General features: G+C 42.4%; 3 protein-coding genes across 5 annotated transcripts; 1 reads left to right on the top strand and 2 right to left on the bottom strand.

Annotated features, from left to right (window-relative positions):
- Window positions 1-452: 452 nt before the first annotated feature.
- Window positions 453-5,423, bottom strand: zgc:162171 (uncharacterized protein LOC565931 homolog). Its single transcript, XM_062516334.1, has 3 exons — window positions 4,833-5,423; window positions 3,546-3,826; window positions 453-1,248 (listed from the first exon to the last, which is right to left on the bottom strand). Exons 1-3 carry the CDS (start codon window positions 5,038-5,040, stop codon window positions 1,054-1,056), a joined length of 684 nt encoding a protein of 227 aa, XP_062372318.1. The 5' UTR covers window positions 5,041-5,423; the 3' UTR covers window positions 453-1,053.
- A 494-nt stretch (window positions 5,424-5,917) lies between these two features.
- Window positions 5,918-10,299, top strand: rab39bb (RAB39B, member RAS oncogene family b). Of its 3 annotated transcripts, none has more exons than XM_062516428.1 (3): window positions 5,918-6,331; window positions 7,446-7,672; window positions 9,871-10,299. In XM_062516428.1, the coding sequence occupies exons 2-3, from the start codon at window positions 7,458-7,460 to the stop codon at window positions 10,295-10,297; spliced, it is 642 nt and encodes a 213-aa protein (XP_062372412.1). In that variant the 5' UTR covers window positions 5,918-6,331; window positions 7,446-7,457; the 3' UTR covers window positions 10,298-10,299. The 3 variants fall into 3 exon arrangements, with proteins under 3 accessions (XP_062372412.1, XP_062372411.1, XP_062372413.1); XM_062516427.1 differs by having other exon boundaries at window positions 7,443-7,672; XM_062516429.1 differs by lacking the exon at window positions 5,918-6,331 and adding an exon at window positions 7,001-7,052 and having other exon boundaries at window positions 7,443-7,672.
- Window positions 10,300-12,684: 2,385 nt separating this feature from the next.
- Window positions 12,685-20,458, bottom strand: vbp1 (von Hippel-Lindau binding protein 1). Its single transcript, XM_062516318.1, has 6 exons — window positions 20,326-20,458; window positions 19,236-19,360; window positions 18,879-18,945; window positions 18,668-18,766; window positions 17,411-17,549; window positions 12,685-14,980 (listed from the first exon to the last, which is right to left on the bottom strand). The coding sequence occupies exons 1-6, from the start codon at window positions 20,404-20,406 to the stop codon at window positions 14,910-14,912; spliced, it is 582 nt and encodes a 193-aa protein (XP_062372302.1). The 5' UTR covers window positions 20,407-20,458; the 3' UTR covers window positions 12,685-14,909.
- Window positions 20,459-27,140: the final 6,682 nt, after the last annotated feature.

The following is a 27,140-nucleotide window of genomic DNA, read 5'->3' as shown; positions in this document are numbered from 1 at the left end:
TGTGCACTTTGGACAAGGCAATCCACACATAAACAGTGCTCTGCAAAAAGTAGGCCTGTACTGTTCTGTACAGTCACAGGATGTATGCCAATGTATGGAGCATATAATCAGTTTTCTCTCCTTAAGGCGTTAAGGAATGCATTCATCTGCTTAGTAGACATCTTCATCCAAAGCAAATACCAACATGGGCAGTCTTCATCATTAACCAACACTCTTAAAACAAATGTGTCAACACAACACAACACAAACTTGTCCCTATCTGGACATACTGTAGAGATATGTTTGCGAAAGACAACACACATTATGTTATTTTCAACATATTAATTTTAAGAGTATATGTGTGTTCATCAGATGATCCACGGTCATGGGACTGTTAATAATTGCAAAAAGTCACACTAGTAAGTTCAGTCACAGGATGTTCACAGGAACACGTTCACCACCGAATCCATTGGTTTCCCTCTGCCTGCTTTTATGGTACAGTCATGAACATCTGTCATTATGTCATTATGCCACTCACAAAGAATCGCAAAATGATTGGCATCTTTGCTCAAAAAATACATACAATCATTTCTTTTCAAAGCATCCCACTGATTTTCATATTGTTGCTGTTGCGCTATCATAGATTCTGCCTGTATAAGCATGTCATATTACTTGCCTCAGGCAGAGAAAATGGAGTATTTCTCCTGGGGCTCATCAGTGTTTAAGTGTTTATTGATTGCGCATACAATTTTCGAACACACCCCACGAGAGGTGTCTATGCATCAGTCGTAGGTTTTTCTAAACAATGGTTTATTTTAGCACAAAAACGCCACGCAGGTGTGATTTAGAGGTGTCACCTCCTCCAGAACTCCCACTCCGAAGTCGACACATAAAAGTGTGAGACTGTTTAATTAGAACGACAGCAAAAGTGAGAGTGACGATAATCTGATTGCACCATATGTCTCTATGGAAGGAATTCAATTAGCAAGCAATCTCTCTCTCTCTCTCTCTCTCTCTTTTCTTACTCTCTCTATCTGGTCCTTCTCTCTACCTCTTTCTCGTTCTAGTTTTTTTTCACTCCCTCCTTTCCTTGAGCTTTGAACATGACGAGCAACCTGGGCCAGGCCTTTCATGGAGGTTGTAGTCGAAGGAAGGCAGGATGACGACGTTGGGGTCGGAGTCCTCTGGCGTGTTGCTGTCTCTGTCTGTGCTGTTCGCCAGAATGTTCTCCACCAGACACATCATCGCTGCATCGATGTTTGTGTTGTCCTACACGTAGAAGGAGAGAGGGAAGGAAGAAAGGAAGGAAGAGGGGGAAGAAAGGAGAGACAAGAAAGAAGAAAAAAATAAAGAGAGAGAGAGAGATAGAGACAAAAAGGAGAGAATTATCAATATAAGACTCATTATAAGGCATACGCTTAACAACAACTACGAGTGGTCACACTCTCTAGGCCATATAGTCTTTTCTAAAACGTTATGTGAAACATCCTGAGACATATACTGTAGACTACTCTAAGGCCTCATACAAAGACTGCACTATCTGCATAATAGTCAATATACAGTATATACAAAACATTCTTGTGCATCAACGATAATATCCAAATCCACAAAGATGTTTATCATAACATACTGTAAACTGGCGGTACACCATGGCCATGTCTAAAATGCTTTAAAAGCCAATTATTCAAAGCAGAACATCAGAGGATCAAATCATATAAGGTACAAGGTCCGTATGATTGTATATGTATGTAATGTAAGAATGTATGTTAAGTATTTTGGTGTACTATGTATGCTTTTACTGTACCACTACCTTCTCTATGATCTTTGGGCCCCCGCCTATAAGCTTTCCTAGCTTCTTTGGGGGATCCATTCACTTTACCCATTTTAAGTTTATAACCCTACTGTAATATTTTGTTTGAAGTGGTATTGTGAATAAACTAAACTAAAAACTAAACTAAACTATACTGTAGACACAGAACAGAGGCTCCTGCAATGACAGCTTCACGTGCACTGTGACTGGGGCCGATGGCTTTATTTGCCTATAGGGAAAAATCCTCTGAGCAGTCCTTGTTATCTGCCATTATAAAACCTTTCAAAGCACTAGCCTTCTTACCATGACCGGCAAAGATATTACATTAAACTTCAAAGTCAACCCCCCTTCTTTTGAGTCAATGAAAGCCTAAACAAACACATGCTCTAATGCAATTACTTGTAATAGGAATTGGCTGCTGCAGGTACACATAGAATACCAATGTGTTCGCTTTGTCTGTACGTCAAAACTAAATTAACTCCCACACAAATGTATTCTAAGAAACAGAAAGCTCTAGACTAAAACTAACAAACCAGCTACCTGACGGGCATGCAGAAACCATACAAACAGATTTTTCCGTCTGCTTATCTTGTGCTGAGTGAACTTGTAGGAGGTGGATTATAAGTTTACTAATTACAGTATACTGTACACTACTGTATGTCAAAACAAGACTCTTCTGCATCAGTACACCCTGTTATCCCAATCTAAAGGTGATGACACACAGAGCAAGCATTTCAGCAGTGACCTAGAGCTGGTTCCTAGAATTCTCATTGGATTACTGGGACATGTTGACCATTCATGATGAATGGTCTACAGGAAATACAAAATGGATTCATTATGTCAATGGGGAAAGTGCCCAAACAACATTGCCCAGAAACTTTTCCCTGCAATACTGCCCAAAAAGTAGCCCTGTGTGTTGTCACAATTAGGCCGTGTCCAAAAGTCAAGGGCGCACGCTGGATAGTACCTTCTTTCCAGTAGCGTCTCAGTTAGCTTGCTCCTCAGTATGCGTCCCTACCTTCATTTGGACAGTACAAACTAGTTGGCGTCACCTGACTCGGGGAGGGGAGTGTGTTGACGATTTGCATGACGTGTGGTGCTTGACCTGCGCTGCGCAATGGATTATGGGATATCTGAGGCCAAAAAAGATGCATCGATGCACGCTTGGAAATCACGCCAAACAAAGTACCCATCTAGTGAGAGTGCTTGACTTTCGGACAGTCTATTCTGACATAACTTCCGGAAAATGCACGTTGCCCAGCGTGTGTACTTATGTTTCAGACACAGCCTTAGACTGCCTGTTGCTACACAGTTCCTGTTGGTTCCTGTTGGAAGTTGATGTGGTCTAGAACAGTGGTTCTCAAACTGTGGTACAGGTACTCTGTTGTGGTACTCCGGGAGTCTCCAAGATCTAAATAATAATTTCAAATGATAGAAAATTACATCTAATGATTTTTTTTTAATTTAAACTATGTGTAAAATGTGTACAATGTCAAATATATTAAATATATTAAAATTGGCCTACAGTATTTAATGCTGGTCAAAATGGTGGTACTTGGAGAGGAAATTGTTCTCTGAGGTGGTACACACTCACTGTAAAAAGTTTGAGAACCACTGGTCTAGATCAATCCCAGGCCCAGCGGACAAGCCTTCTCCAGAGCCAGAGTTCCGTTCCAGAGGCTGATACTAAATGGCCAAGATTATCTACACTCGTGCACAAGACATCCATTCCAAGCAATCATCCGATCAAGCTCACCCTGGCAGACGTCTCGTACCAGCCCACAAAGCCCTGCTCGCGGGAGAACGTGTCCAGCTTGGGCAGTTTGGAGCAGAGGCCGTAGAGCTCCTGGTCACACTTGTTGGCCAACAGGACGGCGGGCACAGGGCGCCCGTTACACAGCGCCACCTTGGAGTCCAGGTCGCCCTTCCACTTGAGAACGGCTTGGAAGGTGGAGTAGCGCGTCATGTCGAAGACTACCAATGCGCCAACGGCCTCCCGGTAGTACACGCGTGTCATGTTGCCATAACGCTCCTGACCTGCGCGAGAGAGAGCGAGAGAGAGCGAGAGAGAGAGAGAGAAAGAGAGAGAGAGAGACAGACATTAACCAGACACACACCAACTACTCTGTGGTACTTTGTCAGCTTAAAAGCCGTTCTCCTAAACAAATGCAGTCCATGCAGTTGAGGCCACCACCCTCACGATTTCAAAAGCATGCCGCGCTCGCTCGGGTTTTAAAAAAGTAAGCCACACTTGTGCAATACTTTAGTTTCTTACAACAACACAAACTCTGTGTTTGGTTTCTGGGTTAAGCACATTACACAGTGTGCTTTTCAGCTGTATTACATTTTCCCCCGTGCATGACAAACTGCGGGAGGTGAAACCTGGTCTCACATGATTCCAATAGAGGACAGGGCACCAGCTGATGCTAACACGAGACACACACATTCCCTCAAGTTAAAGGACCCTGACATGACATGAGGAGGACAGAGGCAGATCTATCCACTCTAAATGCTGACTATAGGTCTATGCTGCTGGACACATTACTTGACAAAAAAGAGGGACTGTGCTACATTGTGCTGATCTCTTTCCACAAATGTGCAAAGCTGTAGGCCTATTATTAGGTTGCCATGGGCAGAGCAGAGCAGAACAATAACAACCCAACTTCGGTGTTGTAAACAACACTACTGTAGAAAGAAACATGCTGCATTATTTGTGCATGTAAACAGACCTTATGCTCCACAGTTCCTCTTTTCTGAGAAGCATTTTTCTCATTTTACATTGAGGTTAATGTTAGACCTTATCAGCAAGTCACGTGAAAGGGTGTTAGTCATCTCTTCCTGACGGCAAAACATAATTCGCACTCAGGCTCATGTTTTTCCCTATAGCCAGATTGCGCTCAGAAATGTTTGTATAACCTAAACAAATAAGATATGCCAGTGGTTAAACTGTGCGTTGAAGATACAATCAATTACAATGGTACAGTTCTGGACATGATGTTACATAAACTTGGAAAATAAATGGGTAAGAAACGTGTTAACCTACCAGCAATATCCCACAGCTGAAGGCGCACTACAGTCTGTTGGTCCCAGTCCAGTACTTTCAATGCAAAATCCACCCCTATAGTGGCGCGGTAGTGTTGAGAGAATATCTGGTGGACATAGCGCTTAATAATGGATGTCTTGCCGACACCCAAATCTCCTATCACAAGGACTTTTAACAAACGTTCCTGTTGCATAGCTATGTAATGCATAGGCTATTTCTCAGTAAATTGTTCACTGATTGCATTGGTGATGTGGGTTAGACTCTAAGATCAGAGAAATAACCACACTGGCAACCTACTGAAATGTCAGTTCCATTCTATTCCAATATATTTCATTTCATCCTTGAATTGTTATGTACCTTGATGATAGGAACTGAATGCAACACTCTCTGTTCATTGTCTTCTGATCCTTGAAAGTTTACGCTTTCCCCAGTCGTCTGAATCTCGCGAATAAAAGTCTGACAAAGTGCTGTCAAGTCAATCTAGACGCAGGGCTCAGACATCGCTGTCCAAACTCCATCCTCTTCGGTGTGGCTCACACTGACCTGTCAAATGCTTGGTGTGTTCAGGGACCGCGCCTCCTCCCTCTGTAAACTTGCTACGCACCAGAGTTTCTGTAGGCAAACACTACAAGAGGAAAACTACATTATCCACAGTGCCCACACAGGACGCTTCCGTCCAGCCTGACCGTAAACCCAAACAGCCAGAAGTGATATGAGATTTTGGTTTAAACAGAACAAGAACGTAACGAAGCCATCAGTTATCCAATTAAATTACGCTTATCAAATTCTATGAATCTGTTATTATACAATCAAGTTTGTGGCAAGCATTTCGCATCTTTTCCAAGACAGTAATCTTTGAGGCATCATCACACCTCCATCTATAGGCTATTCCCGTTTCCGTGCAATACTTAAACCTTTTAAACACTCTCAAATCAGTTTGTTTATTGTCACTTCTGTCACTGATCATTTCAAATACCATGTATATGGTCAGAGTAGAAATTATGTGAAATCATGTCAGGTGTCGGGCTGCATATTTTACTGCGCAACTAGTGCGCACTTTACGGTCGTGGTGCTGATGCGGGATGAGTCAGGCTATATGATGCTGCTGCTGTTGCTGCCATTTCATCAGCAAAATTCCAAACATTTCTTCATTTTCAAAACATGGAGTGAAAATAACACATCACAATATCACAATTAGCACTTTAGTCGTTTCGCCACGATTCGGAGTCAGCAAATGTGACCTTTAGGCAACGTGTTTTCAGTCTTATTTCGACCAGAACAAAAGACGGAGTGGCTGTGCCCCCTTTTTTCATCGGATAGGCTCGAGAATCAAAGATAACAGGAGCTAGACAGGTCGATGCGAAAGGGAGAATTGTTTTTCATACGTTTATGCGTTTCCTAGAGGGGCTGTTTTTCATTGCACTTTCAAGAAAATCGAGGATACCTTCGGCGTCATGGAACTCGCCGTTTCCCAGCTTTGAAAGGCTCGATCAAACACCGTAAGCAGAAACCACTTTATGTTCCGTAGCCTATTCCTACCATGCTAACACCGTGATTGCAAATAGCTTATAGGCCTTAGCATCGAGGTTGTTTATTTATTGTATAGCCCATTAGATGAGAACAGGTGGCGTGATTACGCAATCTTGTAAAAACGTTTCACCAAATAAATGACAGACGCATCGTCAGCATGTGTTTAATTGTTAATCTAATTGTAGTTTTTGTTAAAGAAAAACATTTGGCCTGTCATTTACATTCTCTATAGAGCGTCGGGAGGCTGTGGTTGCTAAGCTATTGCTCATAGGAAATGGTGATTCACAGTTGGGTATTGAGGGGCGGCAGGCTGTTGTGCGCGCATCGTTGTGTTCCTACAACATAAACAAACGATGTTAAATAACATTCATAGAAAGACACATTTCATTTGTTCCAATTTTAACAGCAGACCATTGGAAATGGGTTTGGCAGGCTTGGCATAGGCCAGTTATCACGAATCAGGCCCTGCCTCTGGACATCCTCATGCTCTTGAAATACAAGGTGCATGTTGAAGGCCGTTTAAATTAACCCTACGAGAGGTGCTAAAGATTATGATGCCATCTAGGCCTAAGTGAAGCATACCTAGTTCTGCAACAACCATTGACCTCGGTTCTTCGAGGTTTCGAAAGGGAATAGGCAGCGAAAGGACCAGGCTGTTCACATGAGCGTCTGACGGGGCCTAATTGACTTGTAAGCTACTTGAAAGCAGATTGGCATGTCATGTGCTTTTAATTAATATTTAGAACTGGGCTAAATCTTTAACTCTCACCACAACTACACATAAAGGTTTTAGTGGCATTAGAAAGAGATTAGAATAGCTTGAGCCTTATGGTAAGACCTGCTACAGACCCTGACCGTAGCCAGAACAGGGCAGACAGGGTAGAAATCCCCTAAAATCGCCATTTGCCCCTCACCATAAAGTATCCATTTTAACCAAAATCGATAGAGTGGACGCATGTTTATAGGGAGAGGTGGTTTATGCTTAGGCCTATATTGATCTAATACATGCATTGTTTGCTTTTCTACTGCAAGAAATAAACTCCTTGATCTGCTTTATGCGCGCCTCTTACATGCCGACAGCAGACCCGCAGAGACATGGAGGCGATATGGCTGTACCAGTTCCGACTGATTGTCATCGGTGACTCCACCGTGGGGAAGTCGTGCTTGATCCGACGCTTCACCGAGGGGCGTTTCGCACAGGTGTCAGATCCTACCGTGGGGGTGGACTTCTTCTCTCGACTAGTCGAAATTGAACCTGGCAAACGCATCAAACTACAGATTTGGGACACTGCAGGCCAGGAGCGCTTCAGGTATTTGAGCGACGCGTGGTTATATTTGTCACATTGATGTCGTGACATTGTGTGTGTGTGTGTGTGTGTGTGTGTGTGTGTGTGTGTGGCTTTTGGGCTCCTGAAAGAGAAGCTGTCAAATTCGGCTACTATTGTGGGAAAAAAATACTGTCCCATGATGGCTTCTGAAGATATTAGTTATATTTTTACGGTCATATGGTAAAAATTAATATACTTCAACTGCCACATAACTCAGATATAGGCTAGCCTACTGTAACTGTATGACCTGCTTAGCTGCATGCATGAACAGTTTAGCCTACATACAGAGGCCATAGATGAACATGTCAGAATGTTCTTGCACCATAACTGTAATATCCAGTACAGGCTACATGGATAAATGGGAGAGCTGGACTGCAGCCAAAGTGAATGCCTTTTGCATTCCTGCAGATAAAAACCATGACTGCTTTGGCTATTCAAATACCTCTGCGAAGAGCAAAGTTATTCTCGATAAACACACTTTGCCAGTCGAGTATTTGGCCTCCCTTGGGGGAGGATGCATGCTTAATGAATGTATGTGCATATTAGAAACATGGCAAGACATTGCACATCATATCTTTTGCCACTTAGATGATGATTTTGTACCTTAGGCCTATACTTTTGTCTGGCTCTCTCCTTTTCCTTTCCCATGGAACCTCTCATGTTGTTAACATCATCACCTCTCCTCACACATAGTCATATCACTTACAGACCACATACTGTCTTTCCCCTCACATTTTCTGCCAGTCACTCTCCATTTTTAACGTCTCACAACCTTGCCGTCTTTTTATTTCCACATCACAGAGTGCAGCTCTTTTCTCTCTGTTCTCTCTGAGTCTAACCCCTTTTCCACACTTCTTCTCTCCTCCTCCTCCTCCTCCTCTGGCTCTATTCATCTGTTCCGCGAGGAAGGGTTCTCTCCATTATCCACATGTTTCACACATCTCTCCATGCACTTCTTTTCTCACTTCTCCAGACACGTCAAAATGTCAACTCAGGTGCTCTCTCCATGTTTTTTTTTTTTTTTTTTAACACTCCTCATTGCAGTATACGCTCCTCCTCCTCTCTCCACCATTACCAATACATTCCTCTATTTTCTCCTCATCCTCTCATACGTTTTGCTTTTCTTCCCATCTCTCTATCCCTCCCTCCTCTCACACTACACCATTCTCTTTCTCATTCTGTCCTATTTTTAATCCTCCAAATCTCCAAACATAAAGGCAGCTACCAGAGCCTGCTCCGAATTCCCTGCTTTCCATAACCAAATGTTCCTTTCTTCTCTCATTGCCTAAATCATTTTAAACACTCTGTGTCAATACCCAAACTAACAGGGGCACATTTCTTAAAAGGGTTGTTGAAAGAACTAGTTAAAAATGACTTAGAATAGATTAAATGGAATATTTTCCATTTGATGTTAACATTGAAGGTCTGTCAAAAACAAACTCGGATGCTATTTTACAAGGCCATCCAGCTTTGTAGCTATGCACCAGACTCGAAGAAGGTTTTCTATTCGACATCTTTAAATGATCATTTTGAACAGTCTCGCCATGGTTGCGGTCGCACATCAATACTTTTTGGGAAATACTGTCCAGGTCATGGACTACTACACCTCACACTCATCTTTCTCCTTACTGCAGTGTTTGGTGTTTTAATCCCAAAAAACCCTTGTCTGTCTCCAAAGATGCAGCTCCATCACCAGTGCTTTCAAACACTCCCTAAACCACCATCTTATAACTTACCCTCGCTTGTTTTCTTTTCAAGTAGTCTTTTAACAGCAAACAAAAAAACCCTGCCGTCTTAAAACCATCTGGTCACCATACTTTACTAGTACCGAAAGCCCCACCTTCTCTCTCATACATCTAAAAATTATTTTGTCTGTCATCAAACCATCAGGTCACCATACCGTATAGCACTGAAATCCCCACCTTCCTTAAAACTTACCCCCATGCCTTCTCCCCCTCTCTCTTTTTTTTAGATTTGTATTTTATTAGTGTTCAGAATCTCACATACATTTATTCCAGTTTTCCATATTCTGTGATAAACAATAAACGTATTATCTTACTTATTCAGGTATATAAAACCTTCTCCCCCTTCTCTGCCGTTTACTGATTTTTGTTTGATCAATAAATACTCTCTAAAAAAAAAAAAAATTATCTGTGTCTTGTCTCCAAAACCGTTTTTAGGTCCATTACTCGAGCTTACTACCGCAACTCGGTGGGCGGCCTCCTGCTGTTCGACATCACCAACCGCCGCTCGTTCCAGAACGTCCACGAGTGGCTGGAGGAGGCGCGTAGCCACGTGCAGCCGCACAGCATCGTCTTCCTGCTGGTGGGCCACAAGTGCGACCTGGAGGCCCAGCGGCAGGTGAGCCGGCAGGAGGCCGAGAAGCTGGCGGCGGCCTACGGCATGCGCTACGTGGAGACGTCGGCGCGCGACGCCATCAACGTGGAGAGGGCCTTCACCGAGCTGACGCGCGACATCTTCGAGCTGGTCAAGCGCGGCGACATCACCATCCAGGAGGGCTGGGAGGGCGTGAAGAGCGGCTTCGTGCCCAACGTCGTGCACTCCTCGGAGGAAGTCACCAAAAGTGACCGCCGGTGCCTGTGCTGAGTGACCCCTGACCCCCCCCCCCCCTCTCCTCTCCCCCACACCCCGACCCCTGACCCCACCCCACCATCACCACCAGCCCCGCCCGCACCCACCCACCCTCCTCTCTCACTCACTCGCATTCTCTACTCTCATTTGGCTAAGCTGAGCCATCAAGTTCTGGCGACTTCCAGATTCCTCCTCCTCTTCTCTCTCTCTCTTTCTATTCCTCCCCGTTCTCTCTCTTTCTCGCCTTTCCTCCTCTATCTGTCCATCATTCCTCCCCTGTGGTCACCCCTCTTTTTACATCCCTTTACAACCTGTAGTCACAGAATACTCTTTGGTTTCCATAACGATCCTTATAGCTCACTTGCCTGCTCAGATGCCCACAACCCCCCCTCACCCCCCCCCCCCTCCTTGATCTCAAGTAGATACTGCTCCACTGGTTTTATCCTTTTCATATCCAATTAGAGCTCTCTCAAAACGACACATCACCAACGAGCCTCCACATCCTTTTGGAATAGTTTTGGGACCTCCGATTCTCCATCTTCATTTAATAATGCCCTCTACCCTCCTTTCTTGCTGCTTGAATAATGTCCAACTGATCCAGTTGAACTCTTCTGAGTTACTAGATGGTGAAGATGTTGTGCTACGTAGATCGGGCCTGTCGCAGGCTTTATGAATGGCACGGGTGACTGCACAGATGTCAGATAGGACTGGTCGAATCTGACGCGGTCTGTGTTTTCTCTCTGTAACCAAAACACTGTCGCTCAAGAAGCCCCCTGAGCTGCAAAGAAGTGAAGATGTGAAGTGTTGGGGGAGGGGGGGGGGATTGAAAATTCAGATGTGTCCATGATCCTTCCAGCCATCACAAGCCTGCCTAAACAGACTGAGATAAACTCTTCAGTGACATCATTGACACCCACTCTGTTCCATTGACATCAGAGTAGATTGCACACTATGAAGTTGCATTCCAAACGAAATAATAAGCGACCATCTTGAAACGACGTGAAACAAAAACGATCGCACCACTCTAGTAGTTGTGTTTTAGCTTTTAATTATTGCATTTTTATTCACTAAAAGGCCAAAAAAAAAAAACCTGCAACAAGAGGGGATATTTATTAGTACGAAACACTGATCTGCCTTTTCTCTCGTCATTAAGCTTTTTGGTTTTCAGACTGGGCTGGGACCCGTTAGCGACGTTGGATTAATGTGAACGAAATGTAAGCAGACCAGACTTCCTGTCACTTGCACAAGAAGCAGCACCGGATGTCCTGAAAGAGTTGGCATGAGACCTGCGTCTTTCTTGCATATCCAGTCCAATCGCCTCACACCTTTGTTTCAACATCACCATGAAGGGAACAGCAGGTTTGACGGACAATTAACACTAATCCATCAGGGCATTGCCACCCATTTTTTCTTTCTTTCTTTCTTTCTGTCTTTTTTTGAAGAGGTGATGGCTTTTTTTGTCACGTGTCACTGAATGTACTTCCTGATATCCATTCAGACTAACAATCAGTGGTGGTTACTATGTATGCAGAAACACAGGCCTGAGGTTGCCGTACTTAGGAAGGTCCTGTAAGGTTTAAGAGTGAAACCTAAACCAATTTTACTTTAGCCATCTATTTGTTAAGGAGACATGCTTGTCAAGTCACGGTAGCTACTTAAAAGCTATAACTACACTACATTAACTTATTTGAGTCCCTGGAATATCACTGGAGCACAATGGGACTCTATAGTTGATCTGCCGGTGTGAAATATTGGACCGGATGCACAGTTATGTGCCAGACGAGGTCGTTGGGTTACTCACACAAATGCCCCCCACCTCCCCCCTATGCTTTTTTGTTGCCCCAGCTTGACCTCACCTTCTGCAGACCCAGAACTGAGTCCCCGCCCCCTTGCTTATCCAAAAGCTCAAACAAGTGTGAGATTTTAGATACAATTTTACTTTCACTTGCTAATCTCTTGTCTCTTTGTTCTTTTGACACTGGAAACAAACAAAAAAAATAGTCCCCACCAAAAATTATACCTTCCCTGTTCAGCTCCTCTCTCTTTCTCTCTCTCTGTGTGCTCTCGTCTCTTTTTTCCCCCCTTAATTTTGTCCCAACCAGGCCTCCATATTTAAAGATGCTGACATCACTGATCTATAAAGTGTTCTTTATAGATCAGTGGCTGACATGGAGGTGATCTAATGAATCTGAATTGTCCAATTCCCATGCGGCAGCTGACCCTGGGACGGGTCCGGCCCAGCGGAGGGCCAGAGCGGTCCCAGTCTCAGCTGCTAGAAGGGATGTCATTTAACTGTTTCAACATAGGTATGGAGAGCTCCATTCCTCTTATTTATCAAAAATAAATAACTTGAACTGTACTAAAAAAATAAATAAAATAATGTGATGGACAAACTGGTCTGGTCTATTTTGAGTGTATCGTTTTATTCATCTGTTGAATGCTTGGTCACTGTGGCATTTTAAAGCAGAATTCTGGTAAGACACTGGCTCAGTAAACTTCAGTATTTGATGTTGAGCATCCTTGTGTAACAGCTTTGTCGGTGCATCTGGGTCATATTTTTGTGGTTCTGCGACGAAACCTAAGCAAATGCTAAACCTCCTAAAGGATAGGCCGTTAAAAATATATATTTTTTTTTACGATACACCGTCCCAGAAAATATTGTGATGAATGAGGGTCCTTCTAAACCATTATATGCTGCTGATATACAGTAGCCTAAAGTCAACCTAACCTCAAAATAATGCAAGGCTGTGCAGACCCATCTCACCTGCAGCTGTAGTTTTTGTTCCAATCTCAGAAAACTGGATGGGAGGGTGATGTTTCCGGTGAACTTTTAGGCCGTTTGTACCGCCAAGCGTTAAAAGCAACAACAATAAAAAATCAGTCAGTCTGAAAATGCATAGGCTATTTATGAAAATAATAATTAAAAAAAGATTCCAGGCACAAACTACATGGTCATATTTTCAGAGTGGATGGACAGAAATTTGAGACTTGCAGCTGGATTTCGATATCCCACCTGAGGTCTAAGCCCTGAACCCTCGAAGGCTTCAAAAACATCAGCTGATAAGTGATGGGAGTTCAACAGTCCTTAAGGGTTCAAAATGCTATTAACAGGAATGGGAATACCACCCCTGTGGCATATCATACTAACTTGATGCCACCAAAACCACGTTGCACACCATTTACTTTTATGCCAGTCATTTGGAAGCTTCCAGGCTTCCCCTAATGGCAAACTTGTGTTTCACATCACAACTACGCTATGAATGCCATCTCACTATGAACTGTAACTGATTCCCTAAGGGAAACTCGGCAGAAACAGACTCATGGAAAGGACTCAAAAAAAAATCTGCAAATCAGCGCTCACACACACTTTACAATTATACTGTGGGACAGCCATCAGCACTCGCAACTGAGCGGGAACCTGCTTCAAAGCCTGAGAGTCAGTGAATGTGGGCATTCAGATTGGACCTTTTCGAAGCAATCACGTAGACTCCCACTTTCATTATACCCGTCACAGCTGTCAATAGGTGGATTCGACTTGATGTAGCCGTCTTAAAACGACTGCAGAGGTGGTTATTTCTGAGATTCTGATACGTTTTCAAACCGGAATTGTGCATACGTCATGGTCGAAAATCATCAGAAATCGCAGAAATAATCACGTCTGCAGACGTCTTAAGGCGGCTACATCAAGTCGAGTCCACCTATTGCTTGATTGGTCAAGCTCTGCCTCCTACCATTAGACTCTTCCGGAACAATGTAATATGGAGTGGGATTGTTTTTGATATTGTATGACAAACAATTTGAAAATTATACCTTTTGTAGACCTAGGACCGTAGGACTCTATTAGGAGGTTTACCATTTACTGTTAACTTGACATTAGTTTCTTCTCTAAACATTGCATTTGGAATAACCACCTGGATAAAAATAAGCAAAGAAGCTGACACACCAGTTTCACACTTCTATAATGGCTTGCCTTGTTTTTTCTCATTAGTTCTCATTCGGTATTTAATGAATACAATGGAACAAATAAATACAAATATGAAAGACAAGAGAGAAGAGGAAAAAGATACAGGGGATGTCAAAAAAAACAAAAAGAGGTTGCTGACAAACAGGAACAAGTGGGGGAAAAAAGAGGAAGGGATTGCTCAACCGTGTGTCAGTTACTGTAGTTTAGAATCTGGTTGAGCGTAGCCTACTGACCAGATTCCAAAACAACAATTCCCATCATGCCGTTTGGCTAACTGATTATGGCTAACAGGAAGCCAATGTCATAGTGCATCCTCAAAGACGGCAGCTTTGAAATTAACAGAAGAGGAGAAGGAAGTTCAACGCGTGGAACAGGGGGTTGGAGGGGTACAGAGAGGGGGACATTGTGAGAGTATGAGGTTGGAGGCTGAGGTCATCTGAAGACGGACTAATAATCGATAATAAAAAGAATACAAAAAAACTGCCTGTGTTACCTTTCTTTTTTTTTCCTTTACTTGAAAAAATACTTTTAAAAAGTAACAAAAATCAATAGATTACGCTGGGTGCTGTGAGAACATATGTGGGGGTGGGGCACTACAGGGTCGGATGGTTTGGATGTTGGGGAGGGGGGTGGGGGGGGGAGTGATGAGGACACTGCTGATTTTTAAGACGATGACTTGAGAATGTTGTCTTGGCTTCTTCTCTTAACATCCCAGTTGTAAACTCGCGCCATGTCTGAAAAGATGCTGGTTAAGGAACACATATCTTCATTGTGACTTACTTAATTACATTTTGACTTAATTCATTCCTCATTTACCCAACCTGGAAAACAGATATGCACTCACTGGTATCGCACATTGTTCAGTAGAAAACTCTTGTCTACGGACACAGATGGCTTGTGAATATGTCCACCTGTCAGCTACTTGAGTGAAGCGTGGCCATTAAATAATGGTCTAAAAACAAACAACAACGAAAAAATAGATGTAGGACATCTGGACATCTGTCTCTCACAATGCAAGCTATGACGATGCCAGTAGAATACAATTCCATCATGAAGTTGTGGTGCACCTGCTGTCTAACTCAATTGGTTGCGAGTACGCCAAGAAGGTGCTTTGAAGAACTAAAAAAATACAACATTTTTTTTGTCTACTTTTTTGGTTGCTATACAGTCCTGTGTGTTTCAACCTTCACTTCTGTCCTACAACGTAAAAAGTTAAACAAAGACATCCCCATAAACTAGTTAACTTCTGACTGGTACCGCTAACAGTCATCAGCAACATTGTTGCGTTGTTAGCACAGCGCTATCTCCATCACGTAGACTTTATATATGAACACCACAAACGTTACCTAACTGTACTACACTTCCATCGTTATTTTCACTACACTTATCCTATCCTAAAAAAGTCCAAGGTGCTCAGAAGAAGAGTGCCTTGGATCCTCTTTTTTCTATCTTTATTATCCATGCCATGTTACCTTGCCAAATGAGTCCGACAGGAGGAAAAGCATTTTGTGACTGCCTTGTCCCACTGACACCATACACAACACCAATGGAGGTCAAAGTGCAAATGGCACAGAGTTCAACAACTGGAAGCCGCTAGTCAGGGGTGCATTTCCCAAATCCAACCTGTTAGCAACTGAAGCCTACCTTACACTGACAGACTTTGACAAGATTTGGGAAAGATTTCTGAAAGATTGTAGTCTTTTGAGTAAAGCTTGTATAGGGGGCATTTCTTAAAAGACTTCAATCTTTCAAGAATCTTTCCAAAATCTTGTCGAAGTCAGTCACTGTGTAAGGTAGGCTTTAGTTGGTTGGCAATGGGAAATTGCATTGAAAACCAACAAAGTTGCTAACCTAGTTACTTAGTTAGCCGCTATGGTTTTGGGAAACGCACTTCTGGACTGAACTGACCTGAATAGGCAGGCAGAATGGAAAACAATGGGCTAATGGGCTAATCCTGCTAATAGGATTTGGCCAGTGGTGGCCCAAGGAACATTAACTTTGCAAGGTGTGTGTGTGTGTGTGTGTGTCTCTGTACCGCAATTTCTCAATAACGCCGCCTCGGGGAACATCAGTCTGCCATCCTCTGCGGCAAAGATCCTGACTGTAACAGCACAGTGACAGCACTCGCAAGAGCCAGAGTGTGAATTTACAACCAGCCGAGGGGTTTACAGAAAGTCGGGACGGATTTGGTACGAGCACAACGATGTGCTCAGACAGAAACAAGGCAGGTGCCAGTTTTTTTTACACTGTAGTAAGCTGGGATTCAAGTCCACGTGGGGTGACTGTGCTCTCCCTTTCCTAGAGAATATATAAGAGAAATACGAAGAGCTCTTTTTCCAATACACTATACATATAAGAAATTTTATATATATATATATTAAATATATAAACACAGCTGCTCTTTGATATTACCTGAAATACACAATTAAATAGCATGGTTTATCTCCTCTTCACTGCTCTTTGAAGAAGTATGTATTCTCAGTATTTAAAGTCACTTAAAGACCTCAGACTTAATTCATTCCTGCCCAGAACATCAAATGTTCATAAACATTGTGGTTTCATGCCATAAAAGCTGCTCAAAATGTCACTTCCAGCTATCAAGACATTGCAAAAATGTGAAACTGGCTCTTCACATTTTCACATGTTCTATCTGAATTTTGATACCTAATGAGCGAGGGTCTGCAACAACTACAAAACAGCATTTTAGAGTCCTGCATCTTGGAGATAACCTCAAAGAAGTACCTACACACCATATTATTAGCATCACCCAACTATTAGCCACAGCTTATAGACTGATTTAGCAGAATTTCTTCAGCTATGTGGTTAATACACGGGGGCAGTTAATATAGTTTTGTTTCTTTTAACTTGCATAAAACGCTGCCCTGCAGCTTAAACAGAATGCAGCTAATAGACAGGAAGTAACTACAGTAATTTCCCGCATATAACCCGCTTTGTGTACAAGCCGCAGGACAGTGTCTTATGCTAGTTGAAAGAAACAAAACCATATTAACACCATATTAACTACCCTCGTGTATTAACCTCATAGCTGAAGAAATTTTGCAAAATCAATGCATACACCATATGATGCATTCCCCATCACAGTTTCAGTGGTGTAATGATTTTGGTACAGATTTGTGCATACCGTGACTCTCGTTTAAGGATACTGACTTCTGTAGTCGTGAACTGGTCTCGGAGGAAGTCCAGGTCATCCTCCAGGGAGTCCAGGTTTTTGGAGGCTGTGGCAAGATTCTTTTCCAACAGGGACTCTGCCTCGTCAATGTCGTATTCCAGCATGACATTTGCCTAGTCAAATAAAAATCAATAGCATGTCGTATATTGCTTTGATATTTCAAGCCAACACCAAATAAACACACAGTAGCAGTAATAACAAGACACAATATAAACCAAGGTGTTGAACCTATTCAGCAGTGAAAACAACGTTGTGTTAAGATAAGAATACCCTCCAATTAGCTATAAAGCAGCTAAATGGTTAGGTTTGCAGTTTATGCTTGTGGTGGTAGGGGAGGTGGTAGCGTAGTGGTTAAAGAGCTAGGCTAGTGTGCAGTAGCCTGAAATATTGTGGGTTTGATTCCACAGCTGTGCCCTTGATCAAGGAACTTAAGCCTGAGTTGTTCCAGGGACAATGTCGTCCCTTGAGATAGAACTGGCAAGCCACTTTGGATGGATGAAAAGTGTCTGCTAAATGAATAAATGGAGAATGCAAATGCTTGTCCAAGCCACCGTTTCACTGTGCCAACGCTAAATAAACACATTAGGGAATGATGCTCGCCTCCAGTGAATTTTCCTCACAGGGGAATATAGATGCACCCATCTTATTTTTGGAGACCCATGGGAAACCATTTTTGTTTTGTTTCGCTGAACAGAGCACTCATTTAGGAGAAGGTTTAGTTTAATTTTTAAGGGGGCACAAATGCACAGGAGCTTTCAAGTAGAACACTCTAACTAGATACTCAGCACAACACAGTGCTGTGCCATTTTGATCAAAGGTCAGAGAGTCCTTTGAATTCTTCTGTTGCTTGCACTGAAATGGTTTAACTGGACGAGAGACATGATGCAACAGAAGTGCATATTTAACAGATTCAGTGTGAGAATATTCAATACGAAGTGAGTCAGATGCTCATATGCCGTCAGAACATGGTGTTCGCAACAGACTCGACAGCATCACAAGGGAAAATATGCAATATAAGAAAAGTGAAGTGACATGAGTTCGGACCTGATGATAAAGTTCAACTTCTCTGAAATTATCAATCATGAATTCTGGCATATGTCTTTAATACCACACATTTCTATCAATGCAAGATGGTTTAATGATCACAGAACAAGTCTAATTGACTAGCTTTTTAGCTTTATAAAAACAAAAAAAATTAAATAAAAGCAAAGCTCTTGAAGTAAGCTCTTACCCCAAGCCACAAGCAAACTTTGTCTGTGGGCGAGACGGAGGCCTTGCAGTATACATTGTCTGCCAACAGGAAGTGTGTATCCATTGGCTCTGTCGTTTCCTGGAGGAAGAGGAGACAAAAGTCAGACGCACAAGAAATTCCATATTTCATTTAAAATAAATTCTGAAGCCTAATAAACTATAGCAGTTGTGGAAGCAAACTCTCTTCTCACCTTCTTCTTCTGCATGTGTTTTAAGATATCTAATGTCTGCCTGATTTGCGGAATCTGACTTTTCAACCTGCAACGCAACACAAAAGGGGAGAAACACTTACACCTATAATGACATGACAATATGAAAACAACAGTTACGGTTAGCTCTGAGGTTAATGTTAAAAGTTGACCATTTTATCCAGAGCCACACATACACACAACCTCTTGGCTATATGCTCAAAGCACAATTTATTTTTATTCCTAGCACCCCCCTTAGTCACCCGAGGCAAGTTTGGCTACTTGTACAGACTTGATGTCTAAGAAAGTAGTTATTTTTCCTGAAAATATGACTTCAGATATAGAGCCAATTTACTGTACCTCTGCTTCTTCTGGGCCAGGTTGAGTTCCATGTACTTGTATTTCTGATATTGTTCATCCAGCTTCCTTAAAACAGCATCTGCTGTGTCATTGCCAGGCTGCTTCATGAAGGACTCAACATCCTCCTGCAACCACAATAAAGGGGCTGATTAATGTAACCATCAAGAAACTGGCATCACCTGCTTTGCATATGGTGATATTATTCATTATAAAGGGTTTTATACATTGTACAGGCTGATCACCATATTGAATGATCACCACATTCATACAGTTACAACGATTGCTTAATCACACAAACACATTGCGAAATCAAAGGATATTCAGTTAGCAAGTTGAACAGCAAGCTATAGTTTCCGAGACTGTTAAAATGAAACTATTGAAGAAATAAATGACCACCGATTGATTGTAACAGTCCGATCACCGATGCGTCGGTGTCTGCACAGCTGTGGGTGCCACTCCTACACCAGCATTCTGAGGTAGTCACTAGCTTTCTTGCTAATCTAGCTTGGCTGTCAACTACTGCAGTGTCTGACATGGAATCTTGGATTGGGCTGAGAGTTAACATCCACAACCAAGACTGCAGTGTCACTGTCAAATGGAAATCCAAGAAATAATTAATATTAATCATTCTGAGCCGTACAAACTACGGAATTGGTTTACGTGGTGCGGGTTTGTAAAACAGGCCAATTAGCCTTATGATGGCAAAACGTGGGCCAACTCTGAAGCACTGAGGAGGTTCCTCAAGTCAGTTCATTGTCAGACAATGTGGTTACCCAAGACAACGGCAACGCTGATATGTTCAAGATCAGATGGACATGCGCCTTTTTGCACTGCTAAACTTCACACCAGAATTGTCAGTGCTTACATAAATACGAAAGGAGGCGGTGATCCCATACCAGATTGACCAAATACCAACGAGAATTTTGCGCTAGCACACTACTTCACGTTATGGTTACTGCCATAAAAGGATGTGGGCATTCCACTTGGGGTGGCTGCTCCGGAGAAATGGACGACAGCGACTACAAGAGCAAAAACTAAGTATCTTTCTATGGATGTACACATACTCTAGAAACAGTTTAATTTTACACACCACAAATATCGCCTCTGGAATTCCAAGATGTTTTTTCTTATTTGCCGCTCCGGCATTGCCACTCTCTATGGTCGTCGCCATTTTAGGAAAGACTTGTGACTCTTCCGTCTTGTGCTTTCTTCTTCTCGCCCTTTCTGTTACTTCTTTGGGAGTTGCTCTTGGTAGGCCAGGAAATGAAAGGTACTTTACTGCCATCAGGTGGTATGGAACGGGAAAATACAAATATTATTTTATTTTCAGCATCCCTGCAACAAAAAAATATTTGCCACTACATTCATTAGAAGCGCACAATTGTTGTATTGAGCAAAGTATGTTTTGTATATATATATATATATACAAAATATACTTTGCTCAATGCAAAATAGGCAAATGATCTCATTATGCGTGATATAAAAATGTCCCAAGCAGAAATGGATTCTACGCAAAAAACCCACAAGCTATAGAATCAATTGAGAAAAGTTTGGTAGTGACCTTAATCAAATCGTTCTGGGTTTTGCCCTGTCTACGGGGAAAATTACTTTATTGGTTAATTAATTGGGGGCAGTCGTGGTGAAGGAGAGTGGCCCTTATAATTTATGTAGAACAATTAAAAAAAAAAAGCAAAGAAATGTGAATTAATTTAAACAATTCTCCCTTTAAGCAAGATTAGGTATCCTCATCAACAGAAAAACAATGTTGACATCACAACGCAATGTCTCACAAACCTATCCCAAATTATTTCCAAATCACAAGTTTTCCAAAAGAAAACATGAATTTTGGACGTTCGCAAGGTGCATATTGTTTGACTAGAAAATTAGAAGATGTCACAGTAAACATAATCTTCTCTCTCTCTCTCTCTCTCTCTCTTTCTCTCTCTCTCTCTCTCTCACACACACACACACACACACACACACACACACACATGCAAACAAACACATACAAAAGATTCATTTTTCAACAAAAATTATAGAGTAAAATGCAGACTGAGATGTTCAGTCGACATTTATTAATGGTGTAGAGCAGTGTTGTAGTAGAATACATGATTTCATCCAGTGCATTATTTGTTTGTTTTTAACAAATGGCCTATTTCTCTTGAGCATAATTCTAAACTCCCTGATGTTACACAGTGGCAGCTTGTGGCATGTCTCTATGAACGTATCTGTTATGGCCACTGTCAGCACATTGATGTAATCCTGTTTAAATGATTCAGATGCACCGGCAGGAGGCTGAGCTGTTTGTTGATGGTGTAGGGAACACCGTGGCCTCCATGTGTGAACACGCGCAGAGGGGATTGTTTCTGTGATACTGCTCGAACAATCTGGCCTTCTCTGTCATGCACTGTTTACTGGCATTCAGAGGCATCTTTGTTTGCCATATATGTCCATTTTTCAAGCTCGGCTAAACATTCTCATGCGATTCTCAAGACGCGTCAGCTGAGCTGACAGCACCATTTTAGATTCTATCTGACGTGTGACATCCGAAAGCTCAGGGGATTCACTCAGAGGATCTGAGGGTGGGTGACCTGAAAAAATAGAGATTCATCCGAGGATTGCATAAAATAAAAGGCACTGCAAAACCTTACAAAAAACTCTGACTTGAGATGTGAGACATGAGATGTGCTGTATATTTGGTGTTGATGCATAAAGGTTATTTCCCATGTTTGAGCACAAAACCATTGCTTGTGTTCAGCTCAGAGAGACAGACAGACAGACAGACAGACAGACAGACAGAGCGCAAGAGAGTGAGGGAGCTCCTGGGCTGCAACACAAACACAATTAAAGGCATATACTTAAAAGGAATTCAGTAAAGGTCAGTGATTTAATGGAGAAAGAGGAGATTACTCACACCTGCCACCCTTCCCTGGCGTGGCTATAAATATCCACAGACTTACATGTCTAAAGTTCAAGGTAAAAGGAGTGCACTGAATCCGAATGAATGAATAAAAGGATGGATGGATGAATGGATAGATAAAATAATGGATCATGGATGGGTACTAACAATTTCAGAATCTGGGGAAAATCACATAATATGATTAAAGAACGTTGCGCATAACTGGACTATAGACATAAAGATTAATGTAGGCTACAACCCAATTCCAAAAAAGTTGGGATGCTGTGAAAAATGTTAATAAGAAACAGAATGCTATGATTTACAAATCATGCTGTATTTAACTGTGAATAGCTCAAAGACAACAACTGTTGAAGGAGATATATTTTTAAGGAGATGTTGTTTTTTTGGAAAATATTATGTTAATTTTGTATCTATGTGTCAATATGTTTCAAAAAAGTTGGAATGGACATCTTTATCACTGTGTTATCACTCTAGTTCTGAGAAATGTGGTCCCATTCTTGCCGGATAGGATTTCAGCTGCATTTCTATGGAGAAATTCTGTTTAAATCAGCGCAGAATTCATGTTGCCATTGTTTTCCTGAAACGTTAAAGGTCTTCCCTGAAGAAGACATTATGCGGATCATGGCAGTATGTTGCTCAAAACCTAATGCAAAACCTAATGCACCTCCATACCATCATACATGCTGGGTTTTGAACTGAGCAGCACTATAATAAATTGGACAGTCCCTCTCCTCTTTAGTCCACAGGATAACGAGTCCATGATTTTCAAAAATAATTACATTTGGTTATTTGATTGGTCTAACCACAGGACCATATTCCTCTTCACCTCATCCCATCTTAAATGGGCCCAAGACAGCAACATTTCTGTACCATCTCTAAGTATAATTTCTTCTTTGCATGGTAGAGTTGACATATTTGTGAATGGTGCATCAAACAATGCACAGACATGGTAATCAGAGGTTTCCCTTCTATCTAATTTTCCTTTCTATATCTTCTATTTTTTCCTGAGGTTTTCCTTCCAATCGATATAGCCACGGAAATAATGGCTGTTTATATCTGTCTGTATCTGTTTTTTTCTAAAAGCAGAGTTTTAATCACTTTATTATGGATAGGGATGAGGACACAGTTTGTTTAGAGGCAGGAAATCGGGTATTTGAGGCCATTTCAAATAATCATAACAACAATATGGTTATATTTCTAATCATACCATTTTTTCCCATTGACATTATTTATCATTTTATTTACTGCTATAAAGGTAAGTGTGCAACTTAACACTTAGTTATTTTTAACACTGAATTGAATTGTGTATACAAGTCTTATTTTGCTACAGTACAGTATATCCTCATATTTGGTCTCATCTAGCCTGGCACGCCCTCCCAGTGACGTAACACCTTCGGCTTTTGCTGTCGCTGGTCTGGTCAACTGCTAATCGGGAAGGATTTCTGAGTTCCCGAAATCTGCGGAACTGCCCCCTTTGGTCGAGAACCAATCAACTTTGAGCAGCTCCAACGGCTCTGGGTAGAGGCATGTTCAAGGTAGAGTATAGAGGAAAGAGTGTTGTTATTGGTTTACACACGGCAAACCGCTTTCTGACATCGACCAGTAGCAAATCGAGGCACTTAAAGGAGGCGGGTCAACCAGCGCTTGGAGAAACCATGTTAGCACAGGCTCTTGGTCAGACTACTGTAAAGTCTCGCAGAGCTTTTGAAAGTCGATGGTAATCAGGCTAGGTCTCATCAGAATTTAGCTTGAAGCTTCTCCTATGTTTCCTACTGAGCATGCAGCAGTCATGTGAGTTTATCCAATATGTTAATTGTGAAGATCATATGTAAGTTCAAGTTCATGTAGTTGATTGTCATGTACTCATAAATAGAAATTATAAGTATGACAAAGGTGTTATATCATGAACATTGATGACTTGTTTATAATGTTTAAGACACATTCATGACAGTGTCACGTCACTGTTACCTTCTAGTAAAGTGCCATTAGATGCTCCCCTCATTAAATTGTCTGTTAAAAACCATAGTACAGGAATTGTACACACTACGTGCTGGATATGGGCACAAACGTAGTCAAAGGATAAATATCCACACACACATGTCTTACAGGCTCCTGGCTTAATGGCAAAGTACAACGTTTCGACGACCTGAGTGGTCGAAACGTTGTAATTTGCCATTGCACCGGGAGCATGTTAGACAGTGTGCGGATATTTATCCTTTGACTACTGTTAAAAACCATAAGCATGAACATAAGCATAATGCTGCTTTCCTGTTTCCTCCATCCATTCCTCATCCAGTAATATGGGCTCAATGGTGTTTTAAGCCCCCAACGTCGTCTTCCAGGTATGCCATCGTCGACTTAAAGGCACCTAATCCTAACCAGAACTTTAACCTTTACCCTAACCTTAATCCATGCCCAACCCTAGCACCTTCCAGGCAGTGCTGCCTTGAAGACAACGTTGAGGGCTGGGTATAAATGATGGGGCTGTACAGACAGAGGTGGGGCCCCATCTATCTCCTGAACACACACACACACACACACACACACACACACACACACTTCACACAGTACCTTGGCAGGACCATCTAGAGCTCAGCTCACCAACTTACTGTAACACCTTAACACACCCCGTAGAGGGAGAAGAGACTGAAGGAGAGGGAGAGAGAGAGGGGGGAGGGAGGGAAGGAGAGTCATAAAACACCTACCAAACAAGTTTCTCACACATTTCTCATCCGTACACCAGTTTACTGTAAAAGCACACACACACACACACACACAAGTCCCACCTCCTTCTGTCCTTAGAGTGGGGCTGTACAGTAGCATAGCAGACAAGTGTTGAAGCAGCAGCGCAACACACAGGGGAGGGAGAGCAAAGGCGAGAGAGAGGGAGTGAGAAAACAAGGCTATGTGGGAAGCAGCAGTGGGGGGGAGTGAGATGGGGTGAGAGAGAGAGAGAGAGAGAGAAATGGGGTGAGTGGTGAGAGAAGAGAGAGAGAGAGGGGAGGGGGGGGGGGGGGGGGAGTGAGGCAGATAAATGTAGACAGATGAAGGTGCCAAGCTGTCTCTTCTCTGGCAGTCCTTAGATAGCCTGATGAGAGTAAATGCCAGCCATGAGAGCACATCCAGCCCAATGATTAAATTGGCCACAGCATCCACAGCAGTTGCCCTCCCCCTCCCCCCTCCTCCACCTCCACTCTCACCCCACCCTTCTACTGTTGTGCTCCGTCATTCTAGGATTCTGCTGACTGTTACCATGGCAGTGGAGGCCAGCCCGTGAGAGCAACAGCATTAAAAAAAAAAAAGGCATCTTACACCCCAGGGTTGCCTTGCTGTGTTTGCGGCAATGATCCACAAGGAGCGAGTGTATTTATATACTGGATTATGCAGAAAAGAAGAGAAGGATGTCAGTGAATACCCTCAGCGACCAATGCAATCAGGCGACTCTCCTGACTGTTCAAAGGCAACCACTTGGGCTATACTTTAAATAATATCTAGGCCTGGATTGAAAAGCTCATCTAAGGCCACATACATTAGTCATACTGTATATGTGCACGAGAGAATTCACTTCCCAGATCCTACACTACAGTTTTTGCTGATGAAAAGTCATCTTTTTTTCTCTGTGATAATGAGTAAAGCCACATTTGGAAACTTTGTAGGCGTCTAGCACATCTAGTGCACTTTGCTGCAGAGATTCGCCTCAGTGAAGCAGTGGGAGGAATATGGCACAGTTTGTTCACGCTAGACACAAGAGAGTCTTACTCCGCAGTTGGTGACAGAAAGCAAGATGTTAGATGTTATTGTGGAGTATAATACATGCCTTCAGACATGCACACACTCACACGCACACACAGACACACACATACACACACATACACACACACACACACACACACACACACACACACACACACACACACACACACACACACACACACACACACACACACACACACACACACACACACAAAAACACACACACTCTTAAAATGAATGTGTTGAAAACAACACATTTCTGTGCCCATACAGTTTGTGTTGTTTCCAACACATTGCTTTTGCTATTTGTTACACAATAAGTGTTGAAAATAAAACAACTTTAGTTGTTTTAACACAGATCGGGACAATACAGTGTGGTGTTTACAACACATTAGTTTTGACAATGCACACACACACACACACACACAGACACAGAGAGAGAGAGAGAGAGAGAGACATACACACACAGAGCGAGACACACACACACACACACACACACTCACTCACTCACTCACTCACTCACTCACTCACTCACTCACTCACTCACTCACTCACACACACACACACACACACACACACACACACACACACACACACACACACACACACACACACACACACACACACACACACACACACACGGTCAGAAGGACCATGCACTTCAGACGCTCACACACTCAGGCAGCACACTCCGACAATCAGTCAGGTCTCAAAAATGATGACCAGTGCTAGCTGGCTCTCCACTTCAAAGCCATCACTGCACTGCACTACAGAAGTCATCAGGCACTGCCTGTCATTTAGCCCACAAGAGGCTGTGACTTTCAACAGGGGCAACTTGGCAACTTGCTTCCTCCAACACATACTGTATATATCAGTGTCACTGTCAGTATTACCATGGATACACTGTGTTTAAGGAGTTAATATCTGTACATGAAGATTCTGACATTAATGGTGGCACCTCATATTTCACCTCTGGGAAGAAAAGATCATTTAGGGTGACGTGTCTGCTTTTAGATACTAATGATGTGCTGAAATGACTCACTGACTTCCTAAACAACTTCAATTGTTGAACATCAACTAAATTCTCTTTATCCAGTGTCTGTTGTCTTTTTTCTCTACCAACAACTAGCAAGGCTGCCCTAATTGGTTGGAGGCTTCTAAGGATAACATTACTTTAAAAGGAAGAGTGACTTGAAACGACGAAGACGTAGGAGGATCGGATGTCCTCGCTC

Source organism: Sardina pilchardus, chromosome 16 (assembly GCF_963854185.1).
Source record: "Sardina pilchardus chromosome 16, fSarPil1.1, whole genome shotgun sequence".
Classification (NCBI taxonomy): Eukaryota; Metazoa; Chordata; class Actinopteri; order Clupeiformes; family Clupeidae; genus Sardina; species Sardina pilchardus.
This window is presented reverse-complemented; position numbering and strand designations above follow the sequence as displayed.